Raw genomic sequence first — 19,559 nt, forward strand, 5'->3', positions numbered from 1 at the left:
TGGGCCCGGGGCTCCCGGCGGGCGGGCCGCGCTTCCCTTTGTGCCGGCGGCGCGGCGGCCGCGTTGCCATGGGAACGGTCCCGGCGGCCGCGGCGGGCGGGGCGGGCCGCGCGCGGCCAAGATGGCTCCCCGAGGCGGCGGGACGCAGCGTGAGCAGCGGGCGGGGGGCGGGCAGGGCTGCCCCCGGTGCCGCGCGTCCCCGGCCGCCGTCCCCCGACACCCCCCGGCCCGGCCCTACCCAGCCCCTCCCCTTCCCCGCGGGCTGCGCCCGCCCCGCCCCGCGGCAGCAAGTGGCAGCGGCCGCCGGTGCCGCGGGGCGCGCTGACAGCCCCGCGCTAACTTGTGTTGCAGGCGCGCCCCGCCGCTGATGCGAGAGCCGCCGCCGCGCCAATGCCAGCGCCGCGCCGCCCGGCCAGCCCTCAGCGCGCCCCGGGCCCGCCCCGCCGCCGCCGCGATGGCTCTGACCTTGTTCGGTGAGTAAAGCGCCGCCGCCGCGGCTCGGCGGGCGCGGGGCCGCCGCCCCCATTGTCTGCGGCGCGGCGGCGCTGGGCGTGGGCGCCGCCCGAGGGCCGGGCCCGGCCCGCGGCGCTGACGGCCCGGGGGCTCGCTGCGGCGGCACAGCAAAGTTCGGTGCCTCGGCGAGCCCCGGCAGACGAGGGGCTGGCCCCGGGAGCGCCCCCGGGAGCACACGGGGCCAGCTGCCCCGGCCAGCCGGCGCCTTCAGCCGCGGTCCGCCCGCGGAAGGAGGCTCTGGGACACAGCCTGGGACGGCGTGCTGCGAGCCGGCTGGAGAAAACTCCAGTTCAAGCTGTTGAACGCGGGGGTTCTGCCGAGTAACGTTATTAAACTGGGCTTGTTTATGCTTCCCATGCGCGATTTTACAGCGGGCAAACAAACAAACAAAAAGGCTTCGAATTGTGCCCGGCAACATTCGGTAAATGCAACAATGCAAAGGAAAAGAGAAATTAGTGTAACTAAGGTCAGTACAGAGTTAACAGGATAATCGGGATACCCTTTCTTGAAAGAAGCTCGTGCACAGGTGTTTTCTAGTGAATAGAGGATGTGAAGTCTGTTCATTGTGTTTAGACTGTAGATTTTATTTCATATGTAAACAAATGGTTTGTTTTCGTTCATCTCCTGATTCTTGGACTAGTACAATTTCTTAAAAGACTAAACCCAGTTTTTTTGGTTTTCTTAAAAATTGACACCTGCTGTATTATTCTGCATATTGAGTCCCATCTGAGAAGTTTAGCACATGCTGCAAGGTAGCTGTCTGCAAATAAAACCTGTGCTGTATTGGGTTTAGCTACAGTGCTGTCTCCCATATTTATTGTTCAAGTTTTTCAGGATGCAGAAGGTTCATAGGTCACAGTAAATTGTCATTATGTGGCACGGGAGGTGCACGTAGGGGGACCCTGCAGACTCTCAGGTGTAGGGTGAGGGTCAAGCTCTTTAACTTAGGAGTGAAATTGAACACAGAGCTCAAATGGCAGATTGACTGTGTGTGTTATATTGTATCATTTTGAATTAGACTGTTAGAAAATATGTAGTTTGTTACACTGGCAGCTCAGGTAAATATTGTTGTTTTCTCTTACGGGAAAAAAAAATTTAGGATGATATACACACATTCTGCATGCTGAGTGTCATTCTAATCTTTGCCTGCAAAAATTGAGAATATTTTAATTTTAACTTTTAAAAAAGTGGCATTCCTATGTCAGGTACTTTTTTTTTAAACTCGTGATCCTTTTCCAATTTGTATGTGTTTGTTCGACTGCATGACATATTCTATTAATACAAATTTGCATTACAAAGTAACTCAGTGGTTTTGTGTGTTATCACATCTGTTGTTACAGCAAATGTCATTGATACATGTAAAAGATAATGAGTCAAGAGAAGATGGAGTGGGGTGCTCTGCTGTGTCTGTCTGGTTTAAACGTTATTTCACTGAAAGTAGCACCTCAGGATTGCACTCTTTTAAGAAAACAGAAAGTGACAATAAACCACTGCAACAAATATGCCTCATAGGCATCAACAAATGAATGTGATGCCTTTCACAAAGGCATGTCTTAAACTATGTATGTCTTAAACTATGAATGTGAGAGTGAGTTGTGTAAATGCAGAAAGGAATGTGAGTGCAATATGTTTGCAGATGTGGTGGTGATTAATTTATGGTTGAGCTAGCACAGCTTTCTGTGTTGCTGTGAGTCCTCTGAGCTGGGGTAGCTTGCCACACTTTGTCTCAGCACACAACAAAGACAGACTACAACATGCTTGCTTTGAGCTTCAGGAATAGTGTTCAGCCTTTCTTATAAATGTTGGCTGCCTGTGGATTGTTGCCTTTTCAGTTACTGCGCTGGAGCTGACCCATAGTAAATAATCCACAAAAGAGGGGGGGTTTGTTTATTTCAAAATAACTCCCTACCAAAGCAATATCAGTGAATCTGAGGAAAGGCAAAATAAATGTCTGAATTAATGTATCTGTTTTAAGGCATTAAGCAGCTGTAACTGTACTATTTTAAATTCACATCTGTCTTATACAGGTAAAATTGTCCTGAGCAGACAGGTGTCAGGGGAGTGGTTTCTTTGGTTCTTCTCACTCATGTAAATTCTAGGCTCAATATTGTATTTTTATTTTTTCTAGCCCATAATGATATATCACACAACTAAATTTCACCATTCTCAGGTTGCTTCTAATAAGTTCTGCTCCAAAAGCATGTAAAATTTGAGATAAATTGCCATGTCAACTTTGGTGGGGGAGAAAATTCCCCGAGTTTCCTGGATCCCTTTCCATCAGTGTGCACTTGTGTGGGCACAGCAAGGGAGAAGAGAGGGTTGGGAAGTGTCATAACCTGCTTTCTCCACACTCTTGAGAGTGTTTTATGGCTCTTTCAGTGCATAGTCCAAAGACTCTCCTAGAAGGGGACAGGTCTAGAGACCAGGCTGGCGTTGTTGCAGATCCTGGATTAGCAGGGACACACGCTTATCAGGCAGTTGAACATCAGGTCCTGTTGGAGGTGCCCTTTGCCATTGTCCTCAGAGCAGCCCCACTTTGCCACTGTCTGCAGTTTGTGCCTTTGAGGTGGCAGCTTGAGACTCTTGGGAAAGTTGGTTGTGAGAAGGGTTTCTAGTACTAACAATGTAATAACAGCATTTTTTCTGCAGAAAACCACATAAAGCTTAAGGGGTTCCTGACTTACATCTTTTCGGTTGCAGCTTATTGGCATGATTATGATGCAACAGTAAAGTATACAAGGGAGGAAAACATTAAGACCCTTCACTTTATCAGTTTTAGTTATTTTGGAATTCTTTTCTTCATCTTGTCATTGTCTCTCGCTCATGACCTTCCCAGATATCCTGTACTGGCAGCTGGCTGTATGGAAGATACTTAGGGGGCTGCCTATGTTTCCCTGGTGTAGTGGTACAGATGATGAGTCTGTTTGTAGTGTGGTTATGGGAAAGAGGAGTTCAGCTGCTCCACAGATGGGAAGAGGAAGAGCAGCCCCTGTTGGAATTTATCAGCAATGGGAGAGCCTGGAAGCTGTTAGCTGGAAACATACCTCTGTTACCTCAATCATGCTGGCTACTTCAGGCAAATGTGTCATCCCAGCAGGGTTCATGGCTACCAAGAGTTAACACTCACAGACATATGCTGTGATTTTGGCCAGAACTTGGGCTCCACGATCCTTTTGGGATCCCACTCAGGATATTCAATGACTGTGTGATAAAGTTACAGCAGCAGAAATTAATAGCCTATTGTGACCACAGGTGGTCACCCATTTGTGCCGTGCCTTTTCATGGTCCCAGCCAAGGTAGGGTTTCACTGGTACATTGAGTTTGTGTTCCAGTGGCCAAGGACTTTGAATGCAGGAGTTGATGGGGATTTAAAAAACATCTTAGTCCACACAAAGTGTGCATTTTCACGTGCAGTATGTGAAAATGTCTGGAACTTGAGCAGATGTCCAGTTCCAGTGCTGTTTTTCTTCCCACAGCACAGTTGTGTTGCCTTACAGAAGGTTGTGGTGATTAGAGGTGTAGCCTCCTTTTTCTCCCTGGCTATTTATTGCTGCCTGATGCAGCAGCTGGAATGGTGTACAAGCCAGTGTCCTTCTCTGCCATCTCAGCACAAAATCTGGTGGCTGCATGCCCAGCCTTCGGGAAGCTGGGCTGAAGCCACTTGCCTGGTTTAGCAGAGAGGTGGCTCAGGGATACCCACCAGTCCTGCTGTGTTGAATCCCTGCAGGGTAGCAGCTTCCTAGTGACAGGAAGAGCAATCAGTCATGTTTCTATGGCTAGGCTTCCTAAAGCCATCTGTTAATACCCTAAGATGTGAGATTGCACAGTGACATGGCTGAGGTGCACGCTGTCACTCCACTTGGATGACTCAACTGTTGGAAAGATAACAAACAATACAGAGGGAAAAGGAGGGGAAGTATTAAGTTATCCTGCTGTTTGCCTGTGTCTTTGAATATCCTGAAAAGTGTTTAAAGAAAGTCAACATTGTACTTTGAAAGAAAAATAGTTTTGTTATGTTTAGTGCTTGCAAGAATTGTCCTTGTCTTTTATGAATTCCCTTCCTGTTCGTTTATTTACTCATCAACTCTCCTGTGTAAACAAAGACATTTCAAAACAGCCAGGAGTGATCTTCATGGACATATTTGTCATTAGTTATTCATGCTCTTGCCTTCTTGCTCAGAGCCTGCCAGTGGATGAAAACTCATCCCTGAGTATTGGTGGTTAAGAAATGAGAAGCAAAGTAATTCTCTTTTAATCTTCAAAGTGCTTGCACTCTGATGGGTGGCTACAGATGAATAGGATTAGAGACAGAGCTGTAGTCAGCATGACAGATATGGTTTTATAAGGAGATGATGAACAAGGGCAGTTTTTAGAGAAATCTTTGGGGAAAATATCAGAATAAAAGAAGCAAGCAATACACTGCTACAGGCAGAAAGAGCAGGGAAAAAGAAGCCAATGATACCTCTGTTTCAGGTGTCCATGAATTTCTGAAAGAGCACATAAATAGTAATTTGCTCACTTAACAGAATTGCTTCCACAGCTGTGAGCTCTGATGTCATACTATACAGAATTAATTTTCTATGACTATTTGCTACTATGGGTATGAAGTGAACCTTTTGAAATAAGTTCTTCCATACTTGAAATACTAATTAACTAATTACTTTTTCAAGTTATATGCATCTGTGATTACTGTTTTCCCTGCAAACTGTGCTTACTGACTCATGGCTGCTTCAAAAAGTAGGATATACTTATGTTGGTTCAAGCATGTATTTTCTAATTTGTCAGTCTTAAAGAGAGAACTTTTACTCTAAATAAATGTTTTCTTTGCTTGGGAAAGGGTATTAAATTTGAGAGTGCTTGGTTAGTACATGTACAGAGAAAAGAAGTGTTCCTCTGGAAAAAATGGATCACAACAGGTAATGCTGCAGATTCTCTCTAGGATAGGAAATAAAAATGAATCCACTTATTTCTTGTTTTGTGTGCAGAGCCTTCTAAGAACAGGAAATAAACAGATCACCTACAATCCAAGTTTTTCTCTATATGTGTATGTGGCTCTCGGCTATGGTTAAAACTTGTGATATGGTTAAAACCTGTGATTGTAAAGTTTGCTGACAGTCTCTTAACTAAAGAGTCCAGTTGTACCAGAATATGTTCCTTAACTGAAGTAGGTAATGGAAGCTTCTTCATGGAAATGGGACATTTATGATAGAACTTTTGTCACTACAGGGAGCATAAATGTAGAATGATATGGCACCTATCATGGATACTTCAAGACCAAAAGAAAACAAAAGTAAATCTAAAGAATTTTGAAAACGGAGGAGCATAAGATGAGCAGCAAAGTGAATGCATATCCCATGTGGCACTGCCTGTGCTAGGTCTTTTTCACCAGAAAAGCAGTGAATTGAAAGTGATCTTTTTAACCTGGTTGCAACAGTTGAAGTGGTTAGCCCTTGCTTAAAATACTTGGGTTTCATTCAATACTGACTGATACCAAGATAATTTTAGAGGATATTTAAGCAATTCAGCTTCTAGTCACAATGGGAACTACAAATAGTCTAATTAGATGAAACTATTTAGGGATATTAGTACAGTGTTTAGGTTTGTGGTTTTTTTAATATTTAAAAATGAAAGTGATTTGTTAAAAGTTGAAACTATTTTAGAGAGAACCTAGAGCTTCCAACTCCCATTCATGGGTCTGGGAGGAAAAGTGTCCAAGTGCTGAGAGTCATAACAATATTTTCTCCTTGGTACTATGCTAACCTTTCGTGATTTATAGAACCTAATTAAACAAATAAGGAGAGCAGGCTTGCAAAGGTTTTACCTCTTTCTTTTCAAAAGAAAAACCTGTATAGGATCTATTAACTAGTAAACTGGTATAAACTGATCAAAATACCAGAGAAGTGACACTAACACTATAGACAAGGATTTGAGTCATGGCTTCTCAGCTTAGTGCTTTAGAAATGTGCTTCACAGAGTGGCTAATACAAAATTGTGTTTCATGTCGGTTGTGAGTATTGTATAACAATCTAAAGAAATCAGATGTTTGAGGATTGTTGCTGGAACTGGGAAGGACGTGTCCAGTTGTGTGCTCGAGTAATGAATTTAGGTGAGATTTTTTGAATTTTCTCCAAGGAGATGTTCCTGTGCTATCATCAGCTCAGGCACTTCATTGAACAATTGCATCCATTTCCTTATTGACACCATCAGATCCACTAAGAATAGAGACAGTCTGTGTAACACAGAATCCCATCTGATGATTTGGAAGTGAAAGACTCTCCGAATGTGAGGATTTAGGAAGTTTTGCTGATGCACGCTTCACATTGGCCAAGGGCTGATGTTTCAGGTATGAACATGGAGTTTCTTCTATTTGTTTTGGACTCAGCTGATGCTTTTTGCTTTGTCAGGTTTAGGGTTTTGTCTCTGAGAGGTCTTAGCAGTTTTGGTTTTTTTTAAGTGGAAAACAAAAAGTTTTCCATTGACAGAAAACACATCTCAGTGTCAAGAAAAGGTTGTTTACTTGCAGTGGCAGTACTATAGTAATAGCTTAAATACTGCTCTAATCAGTAAACTCAAAGCACAAGCCTTTTGGAAGACAATGCTATTTTTGTTGAATAAAGGCAGATTAATCAGGATCCTCCAGGGGTGCAGACACAGGGAGCTGCTCTGTGCAGTCTAAGCTGAATGAGCATTGTTGGACGATTCTGTTTTTTCTGACCATGGGGTGTAGCATCCACAGCTCAGACTACTGAGCTGCTCCACCCTGTGGACAGAGACTGTACAGTTCTGCACACAAATATCTTCACAATGGAATGAAACAGACCTGAGACCTGGCCCAAGGGCACTTCTGCAGTTATTAGCAGATGAGATGCTTCCTTCTCCCTCATAAAGTCATAAACTGGCTTGGTTATTCTTTCAATGCCATGGATTGTGTCTGGTTTGTACATCTTCACAAATGACGGCAGAAAGTTAAAAACCATCTAGATGTTGCTTTTTTGAGTCTATGTTGAAACAAGGAGTAGTGCCATTTAAGGTCTCTGAAATATTTGGTCTTCTAAAGCATTTAACAGTATAGCTAGGACTTGGTAATTGCATAACATCTGGGGCTCAAGCACCCTCGCTGGCCATGACCAGGAAGATGCTGGGAAGAGTTCCTGCAGTTCTCCATGCTGTTCTGGTGCTGTGTGTGGAGTGGGTGATTGGTCATTGTCCTGATTCTAGGCAGGGGAAGGGAGGAAGGTTGGTCACACCCAGCTGGGAAGCCAATAATGTTGCTGTGTGTGCAGCAGCCTCTGTGAATGTGTAAGAATTGGTTGGCATTTGACATTTACTGCACGTGAATGAAAAAGGTATATAAAATGAAAATTATATAAATGAAGTGATTTCAAATCTACTGGAAATTGTGCTCATAAAATTCTATTTATTCTTCTGTGAGTCTAATTTCTATGATATATTTTGATTCATTCATCCCTGAATTTATTTTCAAGACGTTATTAGCTGTTCTGTGATAAGCATCATGGAAGGCTGGTCATGTCAGGGCTGGCTTGCTTTTGGTTAAAATTTTGTTAATGCTGATAGGATGTGATAAAGTGGTCTGTTTTTCATGTGACTGAATCTTAGTCTCTTGGGAGAATGCATTAGTATACTGCATCCTCTGGTTGTGGATGTCTGAAGAAGTTGCAGGCTAGACCTTCCTGCTCACAGTGAGCATAACTTCCTTTGGATCCCTGTCAATTCTGTAAGGAAGCCCCTGTCACATCCAGCTTTGGTGCAGGTGGCTGCTGAGAACATCACATGGTTGGGTCTGGACTGCTGATGCTGGTGGGAGATGGTGGTTTCCTCTCTGCTACAGTCCTCATCTCCATCTCCTTCCTGCTTCCTTCGATGCAAGAGCAGTCTTGCTATTTAAGAAGCTGAAATAAAAATATATATTTTCTGCTCTTGATTAGAAACAGAATGTCCCAAGGCCGCTTGCTTGTGAGAAATTTCACTCTAAACACAAAGGTAAAACTGCTTCCTAAATACTAGAGCTGTTTTGTTGCCCACTGTATTGTGGTGTGCTACTACAGCTACAGAACCACTGCAACTGTTTTAAATTAAATAGAAAGTGCAGTAGAGCATCATAGAACCACAGAGGGTTTCACCTGGAAGGGACCTTAAAGGTCATTTGGTTCCTACACTCCTTGCCAGGGGCAGGGACACCTTCCATTTGAGCAGAGCCCTGTCCAGCCTGGCCTGAACACTTGCAGAGATGGGGCAGCCACAGCTTCTCTGGGCATCCTGTGCCAGTGCCTCTGCACCCTCACAGTAAAATACTTAATGTAGTAAAGTTTTAGAGTACTGCTGCAACAATGGGTAAGGAGAGACTAAATTTTTTTTTTTTTTTTGTGTGTGATGTAAATAGGGGACTGTGAACAAAAGAGAACAGTTCTGAAAAACAAACTCAGTGCCTCAGTGCAATACCTGACCATTGCCTGTCAGGGTACAAGTCAGTCTCCTCAATGCTGAATTAGTATTTGATACTTAGGCAGTCCAGAGCAGACTGCAGACTATAAAAGTTGCTGAGAATTATTTGGTAGGGCCAGTCTTCCAGTGTTTTTCAGCTGTGCTTTATGGTTTCCATGTGAATCTGGACACAATGTTTCAGTGCAATCTTGGATAATTTTTCATTTTAAAAAAAGCTTCAAGCAGGATGTACTTCTTCCTCACCTCTCTCTTACAGGCGGAATGTGCACATGTGGGTTTATCCTTCCAATAAAGGAAGCATGATTTTGACACAACAATTAATTCTACTGATTTCCTTTCTGGCTTTTTTCTTTTTTTCTTTTTTTTTTTTTTTTTCCCAGTATATTTATAAATGCAACTTAACAAATGTTGAGGAAAATCTTCAGTGGTTTAATGGAAACATTTCCAGTGGTGAGCTCATGTGCCTGTGGCTGTGCTGTTGCTTTATTGTGGTGCTCAGGGAGTTCCTGGCTGACCTGTGTGTCTGCCCAATGCCACATCATGTCAAAGCAAGCTGTGGTCACAGTCCCCTCCCAGCTCCCTAGTGTGCCCCTCCTCAGTGGCAGAGCAGCAAGCACAGCAGTAACTCGATGGAGCATCTTGTATTCCCTATATTTTATTGAAATTATACTATACTAAGAAGATACCCCCACCCTAATCCACCTGCATTAGACCAAAGATGAACATTTAGTCTGGACTTGCTCTTTTTCAGGCTCTGAATTAGCAGGAGCTGGACTGTAGCCCGTGTCCCAGCTGTCCCAAAGCATGGTGAGCCCCAGGGTGGGACAGAGCATGCAGCACTCCTGGGGCAGGAACCCAGGGAGCCTCTGAGATGAGACTGCTCTGTCAGAGGGAGAGCTCACTCTGGCTAACTCATCTTGGTGACTTTTCTTCTCACTTAGTAGGAAGGTCTGTCAAAAGCAGAAAGATCTTTTTTTATTGCTTTTTTGGTGCTTTTGATGGAGTGCTGTTGATGCTGCTGTTAGTCATGACTTTTAAATGTAAAAAAACTGGCATCTTCCTTCTCCCACTGCTGTGCAAGACACGGCAGGGCTTGCCATGTCTCAGAGCTGTCTTAGCATTTGCCCTTCTTTCTGTACAGAAATCCTGTGTATCACAGTCTCTGACAATTGCTTGCAACATTCTGCCTCACAGCAGTTTTCACCAAGCTGTCTCAGGCCAGGACCATTTTTAAATTCCAAAATGGATTTTTGATCTGTCTCATCCTATCACTATCCTTGTATCTGTCTATATGTGTTTTCCTGTGCTGTCAATTGCCACGAAAGGGCTCTTTTTATGAAGTCAAAGTGGAGCTGAAGAACCAAAAAAGAGAAAATGCTACTGTTCCTTTTTTCTGTTTAGATGTCTTATTATGTAGGACTAAGTCTGCTTTTCACTGTGGACATTTCCATGGGATCTTAGTTCCAGTATAGAACTTGGATATCTTAGAAATGCAGCTAATAATTGTTGAAAACTTGTTTAATGTAGTGCCAAGATAACATGAGAGCTGATAACCCACGTTTCCATTACTTATGGACCAATTTGTCTTTCTTCTAAATAGTAGAAAAAAAGGAAAAAGAAAACAATTTCAAAACAGAGACAAGAAAACCATCTGAGTTTGTCTCCTGTAGGGGGAAAGAAACATGGAGTTACCTGAAGAAGGACTTGGAGGTTATCTCTGAGCATTGATCATATCAAGCTTTCCAGCTATTTCTCCCATTCCTTCAGGGCAGTACCAAATCTCTGTTCAGCTCTCCTTCCATCAGCCTGTTCTCAGCTCCCCTGATGTGCTTTTCTCCTCCCAAACCCAGAAGGAGCTGGGGACAAAGGGGAAGCCTATGCAGGAAACCTCTCAGTGCTTGCAGAGCTGCTGAAGCCCCTTTTGGCTGTTGCTCCAATCCCACAGTGTGCTGGCTGGGGCAGGAGAAGAGCCAGAGCACAGCTGCTCCATGGACTGGCCCTGCTCTCTCTCCTTTGTCTGGTTCCTGCCTAGTGCAGCAGATGAGCCTGCCAAGGAGGAAAATGATTATGGAAAAGGTGGATGTAATGCTATAAACAGGGAGTGGCTGTTGGGTGAAGAGTTTTCACTACAGTTCTTTGGCTGCAGTTATAATAGTGAGCCATGGCATTGCCAAAAATAATTGTGAAGCTTTCAGATTTTCTACCTGGAGCATGCTCTACTTAAAGTATGTTTTAGAGTAGGAAAGTGAACTTATGTTCATTAGGTTGGTGTTGTGTGTGGAAAACCAAATCAAAGCAGCCATGCAAACAGCGATAAAGCATGTCTCCCCATTCAGCAAATTAGGGCATTATGGAATGGATGGAGGGGTTGTATTTCAAAAGAGCTTGTCCCTTTTTTAGGGTCTCTTCTGCACAACTTTGATTGGGCAGACATTGTATTCAGGGGAGAAGAATTTACAGCTAGAAGACACTTTTATACTTATCATGTTGTTCTTTTTCACTAGTAGGGCAACTGTTCAGAATATTTGTGTAATCAAACTCCAATCAATATTCCCTGCTAGATGTGTTAGAGAAATGAAGACAAAAAAGTGTTTCTGTGAATGCCTTGAGGCTGTGGCTATAACAGTTGTCACTGGCTTGAAGTTATGGTAAAACTGATGTGCCCTTGTTAGTGTTATTAATGTTTGAAAGAAGTGAAGCAAGAGATGGGAAATGAGCTTTGTCTCTGTGCAGGCAGACTTTTAAAATAGGAGACAAAGAAGGATTTGCAGAAGAAAAAATAGGAAAGGAAATGTCAAAGGGTAAATGTTTTCTCCTATATTATCCCTTGCTATGGTTGGAATGAGACAGTATAAGAACAATTGCCTCAACAGATATTTCTCCAGCCGTCCTTGCAAACTTCAATAGCCATGACCAAAACAGTGTCTACAAAGAAAACCAGTCTGGGTTTATAAACAAAGAAGTCTGATTGCAGTGTGAAGCTTGTGTAACCTGACATTACTCCGGATTTACAGTGGGCAAGAGATTGCTTTACTGATTTAAAAGACACTTGGAAAAATTTCCTGTTAAATCTAAAACAGCCAATTCATCCAATAAAGGCTATTCCTGAAAATTTTGACCTTGCAAAATTATTCTGAAATAGACCTTTCAAATAACTCATAGGGAGGATGGGAAACTGCCAAACTCATTGATCCATCTCTTCAGGGCTGCAGACAGACATGGTCACTTTTGTCACAATTAATTAAAAAAAAATAGACATGCTGTTTTTCATTTAAATAGATACATTAGAGAGGCATATTTGATTTTGACATCTTCAGCTGGAAGTTGTTAGACATTTCAGGATACATGTGGGTGATGTAAACAGAGGGTTACAGGACAGCCTTTGGCCTGTTGTTTTACTTTCACTGACCTGCAAAGCCATGTCAGGAAGCAATTCCCATCGTGTCTGGCTTTTCTTAGAGAGGAAAGACAGTGTTCCCAGTAATAATGAAAATCAGCAGCAGCCTGTTGTCTGGAGACTGACATAGCTCCCTGGAAACAGAAAGCAACATTAAATTCTGTCTTTATTAAATGCCCACAAGGTGGCACTTGTCATCTTTTTACCTCTCTGAGAGCCAAATTTTTATACTTTCAGCAACACTAAGAAATAATACTAGATGTTTTGAAATTTATCTTGAACAGTAAGCTACCTGTGATTTCATGGGGTATTTCCCCACCCCTCCATTAAACTACTGTCAAGAGAAAGAGGAAAAACTTGCTTGTTACCATCACATATGTGAAAATTTCACCTTAAAGTTTAAGGTTGATTTTAATTTTTTGGCTGTAAAGGATTTAAACATTTTTTATTTCTCATTACTTATGCAGTCATATGCCAGTATTATGTCTGGCAAAGAGGTGGAAAAATGAGTACTTGCTTCCCTTGCTTGGGTTAAATGAAAATCTAGAAATGAATGATTTGCAACCTGATCTAATCACTTAGAGGATGAGTTCATTTCACTGCAGCAGTGCTTGTGATAAGCAAAATATTACTTCTTAAAATTTCCCATCATTCATAAAGAGGCAATAATAGTAGACCTGCTCATAAAAGGCATTGAACTCTGGCTGTTTTCAGTGAGTCTCTCATTCAACCCCATTAGAAGCATTCCCAGAGAATTTATTGTTGCCAGATCAGACATTTGTAGAACGGGATGGCAGTGAGATCCATTTTTTCTTTTCCCCTCAGCACTGATGTAATTATCAGAGTATGCCCTTCTTTAGGCCCCTTCACTTTTGCTGAGTGTGCTTTCTTGCCTCCCCCTTGGTCACATCAGAGAAATGCCATTAGCCCTTGTAGCTTTCTGGGGCATTGTTCACACTGACTTTCACTTAATCATTTTTTTCTCCAGTAATAATTAGAAACCTAGTTGTACTTTTTTGGAGTGGTAAAAGCAAAAGCATGAGAGGATGAAAGAGCAAATAAAAATAAGTTTTGTCCTATTAAAAATTCCTGGGGCAGTCTGTGTGATATAGTGCCATCTTGCAAGTGAGGGGATGCTTTCATTATTGCTGCCTGTTTTCAGTGCTCAGAGCAGGGGATGCTCTGCTGGGAGGGTGAGCTGCACACCCCTGAGGTCCATGCTGAGCTCTAACAGCTGCCAGCATGTTGAACTGGATGGCTGCCTGATGTCTTTTCCCTACCTGGAGAAAGTGGAGAAAATAGATGGTGGTTTATTTGGAGACTTCTGCACTGAAGCTTCTTACAGCATTGGTGTCTTAGGGAGAGCCTTGATATGTCTAAAAGTTTTTCTTTTTATTAATTCAAATTAAATTGTCTGCCAAAGATAGCATTAAAGAAGCATCAAAGACTAGATAACATTGTAGAAGAACCAGTTATCATTGCTGATTGACATTCAGAAATGTGGTGCTTATTGCCTGGGGTGTTTTCAGCCCTGGGGGGATCTTCCCATAAGCAAAGGAAATTCTGTGATGCCCAGCTGTGAAACCCTAAGTGTTTTCCACATGGCCCCAGGCCATATATGCCATCAGGTTCTTGTCATTAATGTCTTTGTTTTAAGTCACTATTAGAGCAACATTTCATTTGGTTAACATTATTTATTCAGTGACTTCTAAGCTCCAACTTTTTTTTTTGTAAAATAGCAGTATAAGTGGTTTTGTTTAAGAAAACTAACTCACTGCTCCTGCTTGCAGAGGGGTGCAGAGAGGCTTTGTGCAAAGAAAGGGGCATCCCAAGGTCATGTCTAGGAGCAATGAAAGATGGTAGTTTGTGTGTCCCTTACTTCTTCACTACACACACTACAGACAGGGATGGTTTGGTGTTTCCTGCTGCCCCTCTCCAGAAGCTGCTGGCTTCATCTTCCCCTCCTGCTGCCAGCTGCACAGAGACTCCTGCAAAAGCTTCCAGTGCTGCTGCTGCAGCCAAAGATCAGCTTCTCATATTTACCCTGAAACCATGGAGTTGTGGCCCATCTGGTTTAGTGCTGCTGCCTAGGGCAGTGGCTGTATTCATCCTCAATTAGCTCAGGGCAGTTTGAGTTTTATTTTGGTTGGAGTGTGTAAAAGCCCTCACTGCTAGGGCCTGCTTGGCTGCTGCTGAAAACATTTTGTGATGGCTTGAGCTTAGTTTCTGAAATGCTGTTGGCACTTCTACTCTGAAAAACAGAGATGAAATGACATTTTCTGTTCAACTGTGCTGTTTTTTGTGGCTTGAGAATCTCACCAGCAAATAAATTATGCAGGTTTTTTTTTTCCTCTAAGTCAAGTGATTTTTTTATGTGCATCCTTTGGGCATAGAGAAGGTGCTAATAAGGAAGATCTGGGGTCTGGAGACAAATTTTCTAGAAATTGCTTTTCAGGCACAAAAAGGAGTCTGTTGGCCATATCCACTGGGCTGGTCATGAATCTCCCCAGGAGCTAATTTTTGATATATGCTGCTGCCAAACAAAGCAAGATTAGCATCTTACAGCTCACACTTTCTGGTTAGTGCTTAGCTGTAGCTTATGGAAGAATGTTTATACTTTCTTGCATCTTTTCATATTTGTGACTTACACCATTCTTTGGTCCTAGACCAGTTCACAACATGAAATCAGACTTTTGTTTTTCTCCTAATCATGTTGGTATTTGGTCCACATTGCTGAGAACTGGCCTCTTCCAAAATGTTCCCCACCTGAGGCCTCACTTGTATTTAATAGAGATACTATCAAATAAAACCAAAGGTTGAAGTAAAAGCTGCTGTCTGAGCAGATAGATTATTATTTCCTCCCAGACAGCATTAATCTCTGATGTTAGAGATGACCAAGATGCAGCTACTGACATCCAGTAAAAGAAAACTAAAACTGAATTTTCAGCAGGAAATCAGCAGTAAGAATCAGAAAAATCAGAATTTTCAGCAGTAAGTTCTACATGGCTTTATGGGGTTACCATGCAGAGTTAAGCTGCTGCTGTTCTTCTACCCTTGAACTGGCTGATCTCTGGTGGGGAGAGAAACAGCCATTTTGAGCAGAGGTAAACATTTTTATTCTTTCTTTAAAAGGAATACACAAAGGCAAGCACTTTAAACAGTTTAAGGCAATAGTAACGGTTTTCATATCTGCAGTTAAAATGTACACTCTGAAAGTACTGCAGTTGTCCAAATTTATATAGTGGATAAAATAGGAGTGGATAAGAAAGAAACAAAATAACATAGAGAAATGCTACATTGTAATGTCACAATTAGTCACGTTTGTGTTTATGGAAAATCTGAGATGTTCTCCTAATGTTTGTCTGTGTATGAACTCCTGATGGCTATGTGATTGTCTATGGCAGAAGCCCATTTCTGTGGAAATGAGTATTTCTGATGGTCAGTCTATGCTTTTCAATTCTTAATTGCAGCTGATTCATGCTCAAGATGCATAGGTGTTTTTTGGTTTTTTGGGGGTTTTTTGTTTTCTTTTGTTTTCTTTTTTTTTGTGTGTGTGTGTCCGTGTATGTGAATTGCTCTAAGGAGGGCACTCTGGACCCAGAGAGCAATTGCCCACTGTGATATTTCTGACTGTTGCCAGAAGCTGCCTGTTGTGCTGCTCTGGACTTTCTGTTCTTTCTGTCTCTGTTTTCTCTGCATTTAAGCAATTGCAAGGAACTTTGGAGTAGAGACAAGATGAGACAAGATGGCTTGATAATGAGATGCTGAGCAGATAGAGAGGATGGATAGGTGAGTCCCAACAGGACAGCTTTGGGAAGCAAACCAAAGCACTGCTCTAGGATGAGGGGAGAGATCTTGCATGCAGATGGAGATTGCTAAGGCTGGGGGAAGGCAAACTCCTGGAAAAGAGAGTGTGTTATGAGTAAAGAAGATGATGGCAAGGAAGTGCTGAGTATCCAGAATTTTCCCTGTTATTAGGATATAAGGAAACCAAAGGTACATCTTCAGGAAACATGGCACTTCTGAATGAAACAAAGTGAGAAAGTATGAACCACTTGGATCATGTCATCCTCAGGATTCTACATATGTGAACTGATGGCAATAAATATTGCTTGTAAAAACTGCCAGAGGAAGAACAAACACTGTCTGAGTTGCTCAGGGTGAAGTTGGTGTAACAACACTTGTCAGAAGCTTTATAGAAAGAGCTTTATAGAAAGCTGAAGAAAAGTGTTTACTGTCTTCCATGATAAATTTGGCTTATGAGGAATCTGTGTCATTTTTAAGTGCATATCATCTGCAGTGTGTTTGTAGCCCAGCTAATTCTGAGGGAAAGTATCTGTCAGCTTGAAATTGGTCTCAGTTGGAAATTGTGCTTTATGTACATGGGCAGTATCCCTGATCTGAAATGTCCTTGCTGATGACAGTGCCTTCATACTGGTAAAAATCTGAGCAGTGCTGGTAGGATCTCATCTGGAGAGAACTGATAGCATCAGCTCTCTTTGGAGAAGAGTAGCTTTAAGGTGAATTGCATCTCACTTAGGGCAGAAAATACAGTTAAGATAGAACCTGATGCACAGCTTGTAGAAAATTATTTTATCCTGGAAACATTTACCAGAGCTGAGTTACTGTGAAAAAAATCTGAGAACTGACAGTGCAGAGTTTATTGCGTTAATTAGAAAGTGCTGCAGCATTAGCGAGAAAATGTATTTTGGGTTCCACATTTCTGTGGGTTTTTTATCATGCCTGTAAGTGCTTTTCAGATGCCTAATTGGAGATGCTGTACATGAAAGCCTGTACTATCTGAAAATCAAACCCTTTTCCTAATAATGAATTTCTAAATACTTTTACATGTATTAAACAGGACCACATTGGTCAACCTTTAAAAACAGATTTGTTTAAAAACAGTTGTTAATAGACAGGGCTGGTGTTTATGCTTATTCTATTTCATCTAGTTTTAGTAACAGAAACATGCTCAGAAACAAACACTGCAAACCCTCTGCTTCACTGTTTTACTGTGGTTAATGTTTGCTACTACACTTTTTTTTTAAAAAAAATCACAATAGAAATGACCTTCTGTTTTTTCATTACCTCATGTGGGATGGCCTGAGGGTATTCTCACACTGTAAAGGCAATAAAGCTCACCGACAGATTTTTTTTTCTAACAAAATCCTTCTGCACAGCTGCATAACATAAATCATTCCTTCCCATTTCTGAATGTTAGCTGTTTCTTGTATGAAAGTAACTGCTGTTCTTGCCTGACTTTAACAAGGTTTGAGGTTTTTTGTTTGGCACAAATATTGTCACTTTTTAGTTTTATAACCATGATGCCCTGAGCTGTATGGCTTGAGTGTGAGCAAGTATAGGTTAGACTGCCAAGATATTTGTATTTTCATAACAGTCAGCTCATATTTTAAAAATACAGTGTGTGTTGTCCTTTACTTAAATTATTTATTTGTAAATTCAGCTAGTGCATATATTGCCAAAACCCAGACTATATCAAAAGTAAATTCAGGTGGTGGGGTAAGAGCTGTCTTCTGGGAATAAAGGTATTATTTTTACTTTAAAATTTTGCCCCTTTTCCATGTGACATTGCATTGCTAAGGGATCATGTTTCAGTGCTTCTGGAATGAATCGACTGGCACTGCCTTAATTAAAGGTATCAAAGTAGGAATGAATAACCCTGGCTGCATCTGTTGGGCTGATTTGCTTTTACTGCCACAGTGAAGCACGAGCTGCTTAAGGTCTCTCTGCAGTTCCAAGGTGTTCTTGCTGATCTGCAGGATGTGGCAGAGCATCTGCAGGACTTTCCAAAGATCAAACCCCATCATATTCAGGGGGATGGCAGTTTAACTGAATGCTGCCTTAATAATAAATTCATAATGAATTGTATTTATCAAAGCCACTGCCACCAAGGTGGTCTGCAAGGACTGCACCCTCTTCATGTGTAGAGCTAAAATATGGGGTAAAAAATGGAACAAAATTACAGTGCAGCCAGGGTAGGGAGTGTTCTGGAGGGTCTGGCAAAGTCTGTGCCAGTTAAATAGAAAATGTCTCCTTCCACTAAGCTCTAGTTTAGAGATTTTTGACTTGACTATGTGTGAGAGATGGACTACAGCAAGTATCTGAAGAAGACAGATTGCTTACTCTAAGGGGAGGCTAAGCAAAATCTCAGCTTCAGGCTCAGTTTTGCAGGCCTTAAGGACTCTCAAGTGGAGATGCCACTCAGGCCAAAAGTCAAGCAGCAGGTTCCCAGAGTGTTGATCTTTATGTAACCTTATAATAAAAAGTAGAAATTCATGTTTTGTTGGATGCAGCAGGTAGTTCCAGCGAGCAGATGATTGCACACAGGGCTCAGGCTGCAGTCAGAAGTGGCTTCAGACCAAGGCTGGCTGTGTGGGTGGCTCAGCTTGTGACCCTGTGGTGCCATGAGGATGGAATAATTCCCACCAGCTCCAAGGCAGATAAGCACAGCATCTTGCTGAAAGCCTTGGTGACTTGTGGCATCAGAACTGAAGCTGATCAGAGCAATGGAACAGTGGATCAGAATCAAAGTTTGCAGCCTAGCCCTGAGCTCAGAATGTCAGATCAGTTGTAAGGCAAGTCATAAGGGTGACAGAACTTAGAAGACATTGAGATTTTATTTTTTGTTTAATTTTATTTGAGAGTTAAAATCTTGGAGTAGAAATATGTTGGAACTTTTAATATATACTCACTGATTCCAAAAAGAGCTTGTACTCACTGTGAAAAAAGATCCCTTCTTTTTCCAAAATCTTTTGCTGTTTCTGCATACTCTGATTTTATTTTAGAGTTGTTAATTGCCATCCAGAAGAGGAAAAAGCTAATGGCAGGACTAAGTTGCATGGAAACTCACTTACTGGAATATAAATTGAGATTAAAAAAAATCTTTCTGGTGTAAACTTACAGATATATGCATAATAAAATAATATACATTCTCCTTCCTCCTCACAGTATGCTGTCTTCTGATCTACATTTTTGCCTTTTTTCAGATTTGTTTCTATAGTTTTTATTCTAGGTGGATACAGAAAATATCTTTTCACATTTTTAGTTTAAGTAAAAAAGAGGGAAATTTAACAATTTGTTCTGTAATAGTGAAAAGTAAGTTTGGAACCTAGGTGCAATATTATTTTAATAATTCTGCAAGTGACTCTGCAGGTTCTTCATGTGT

The 19,559-nt window shown here is 41.9% G+C and overlaps 1 protein-coding gene across 3 annotated transcripts in view; it reads left to right on the plus strand.

Moving 5' to 3' along the window:
• Positions 1–101: 101 nt before the first annotated feature.
• Positions 102–19,559, plus strand: part of CHN1 (chimerin 1) — an 89,617-nt gene continuing 70,159 nt past the window's right edge. For 2 of the 3 annotated variants that reach the window (XM_079310353.1, XM_079310355.1), the window contains exons 1-2: positions 102–149; positions 352–473. In XM_079310353.1, the coding sequence (XP_079166479.1) occupies positions 368–473 (106 nt within the window). In that variant the 5' untranslated portion in view covers positions 102–149; positions 352–367. Of the gene's footprint in view, positions 150–274; positions 474–19,559 lie in introns of those variants that run through there. The other variant, XM_079310354.1, reaches the window with a different exon arrangement.

Source organism: Erithacus rubecula, assembly GCF_903797595.1.
Source record: "Erithacus rubecula genome assembly, chromosome: 8".
Taxonomy (NCBI): Eukaryota; Metazoa; Chordata; class Aves; order Passeriformes; family Muscicapidae; genus Erithacus; species Erithacus rubecula.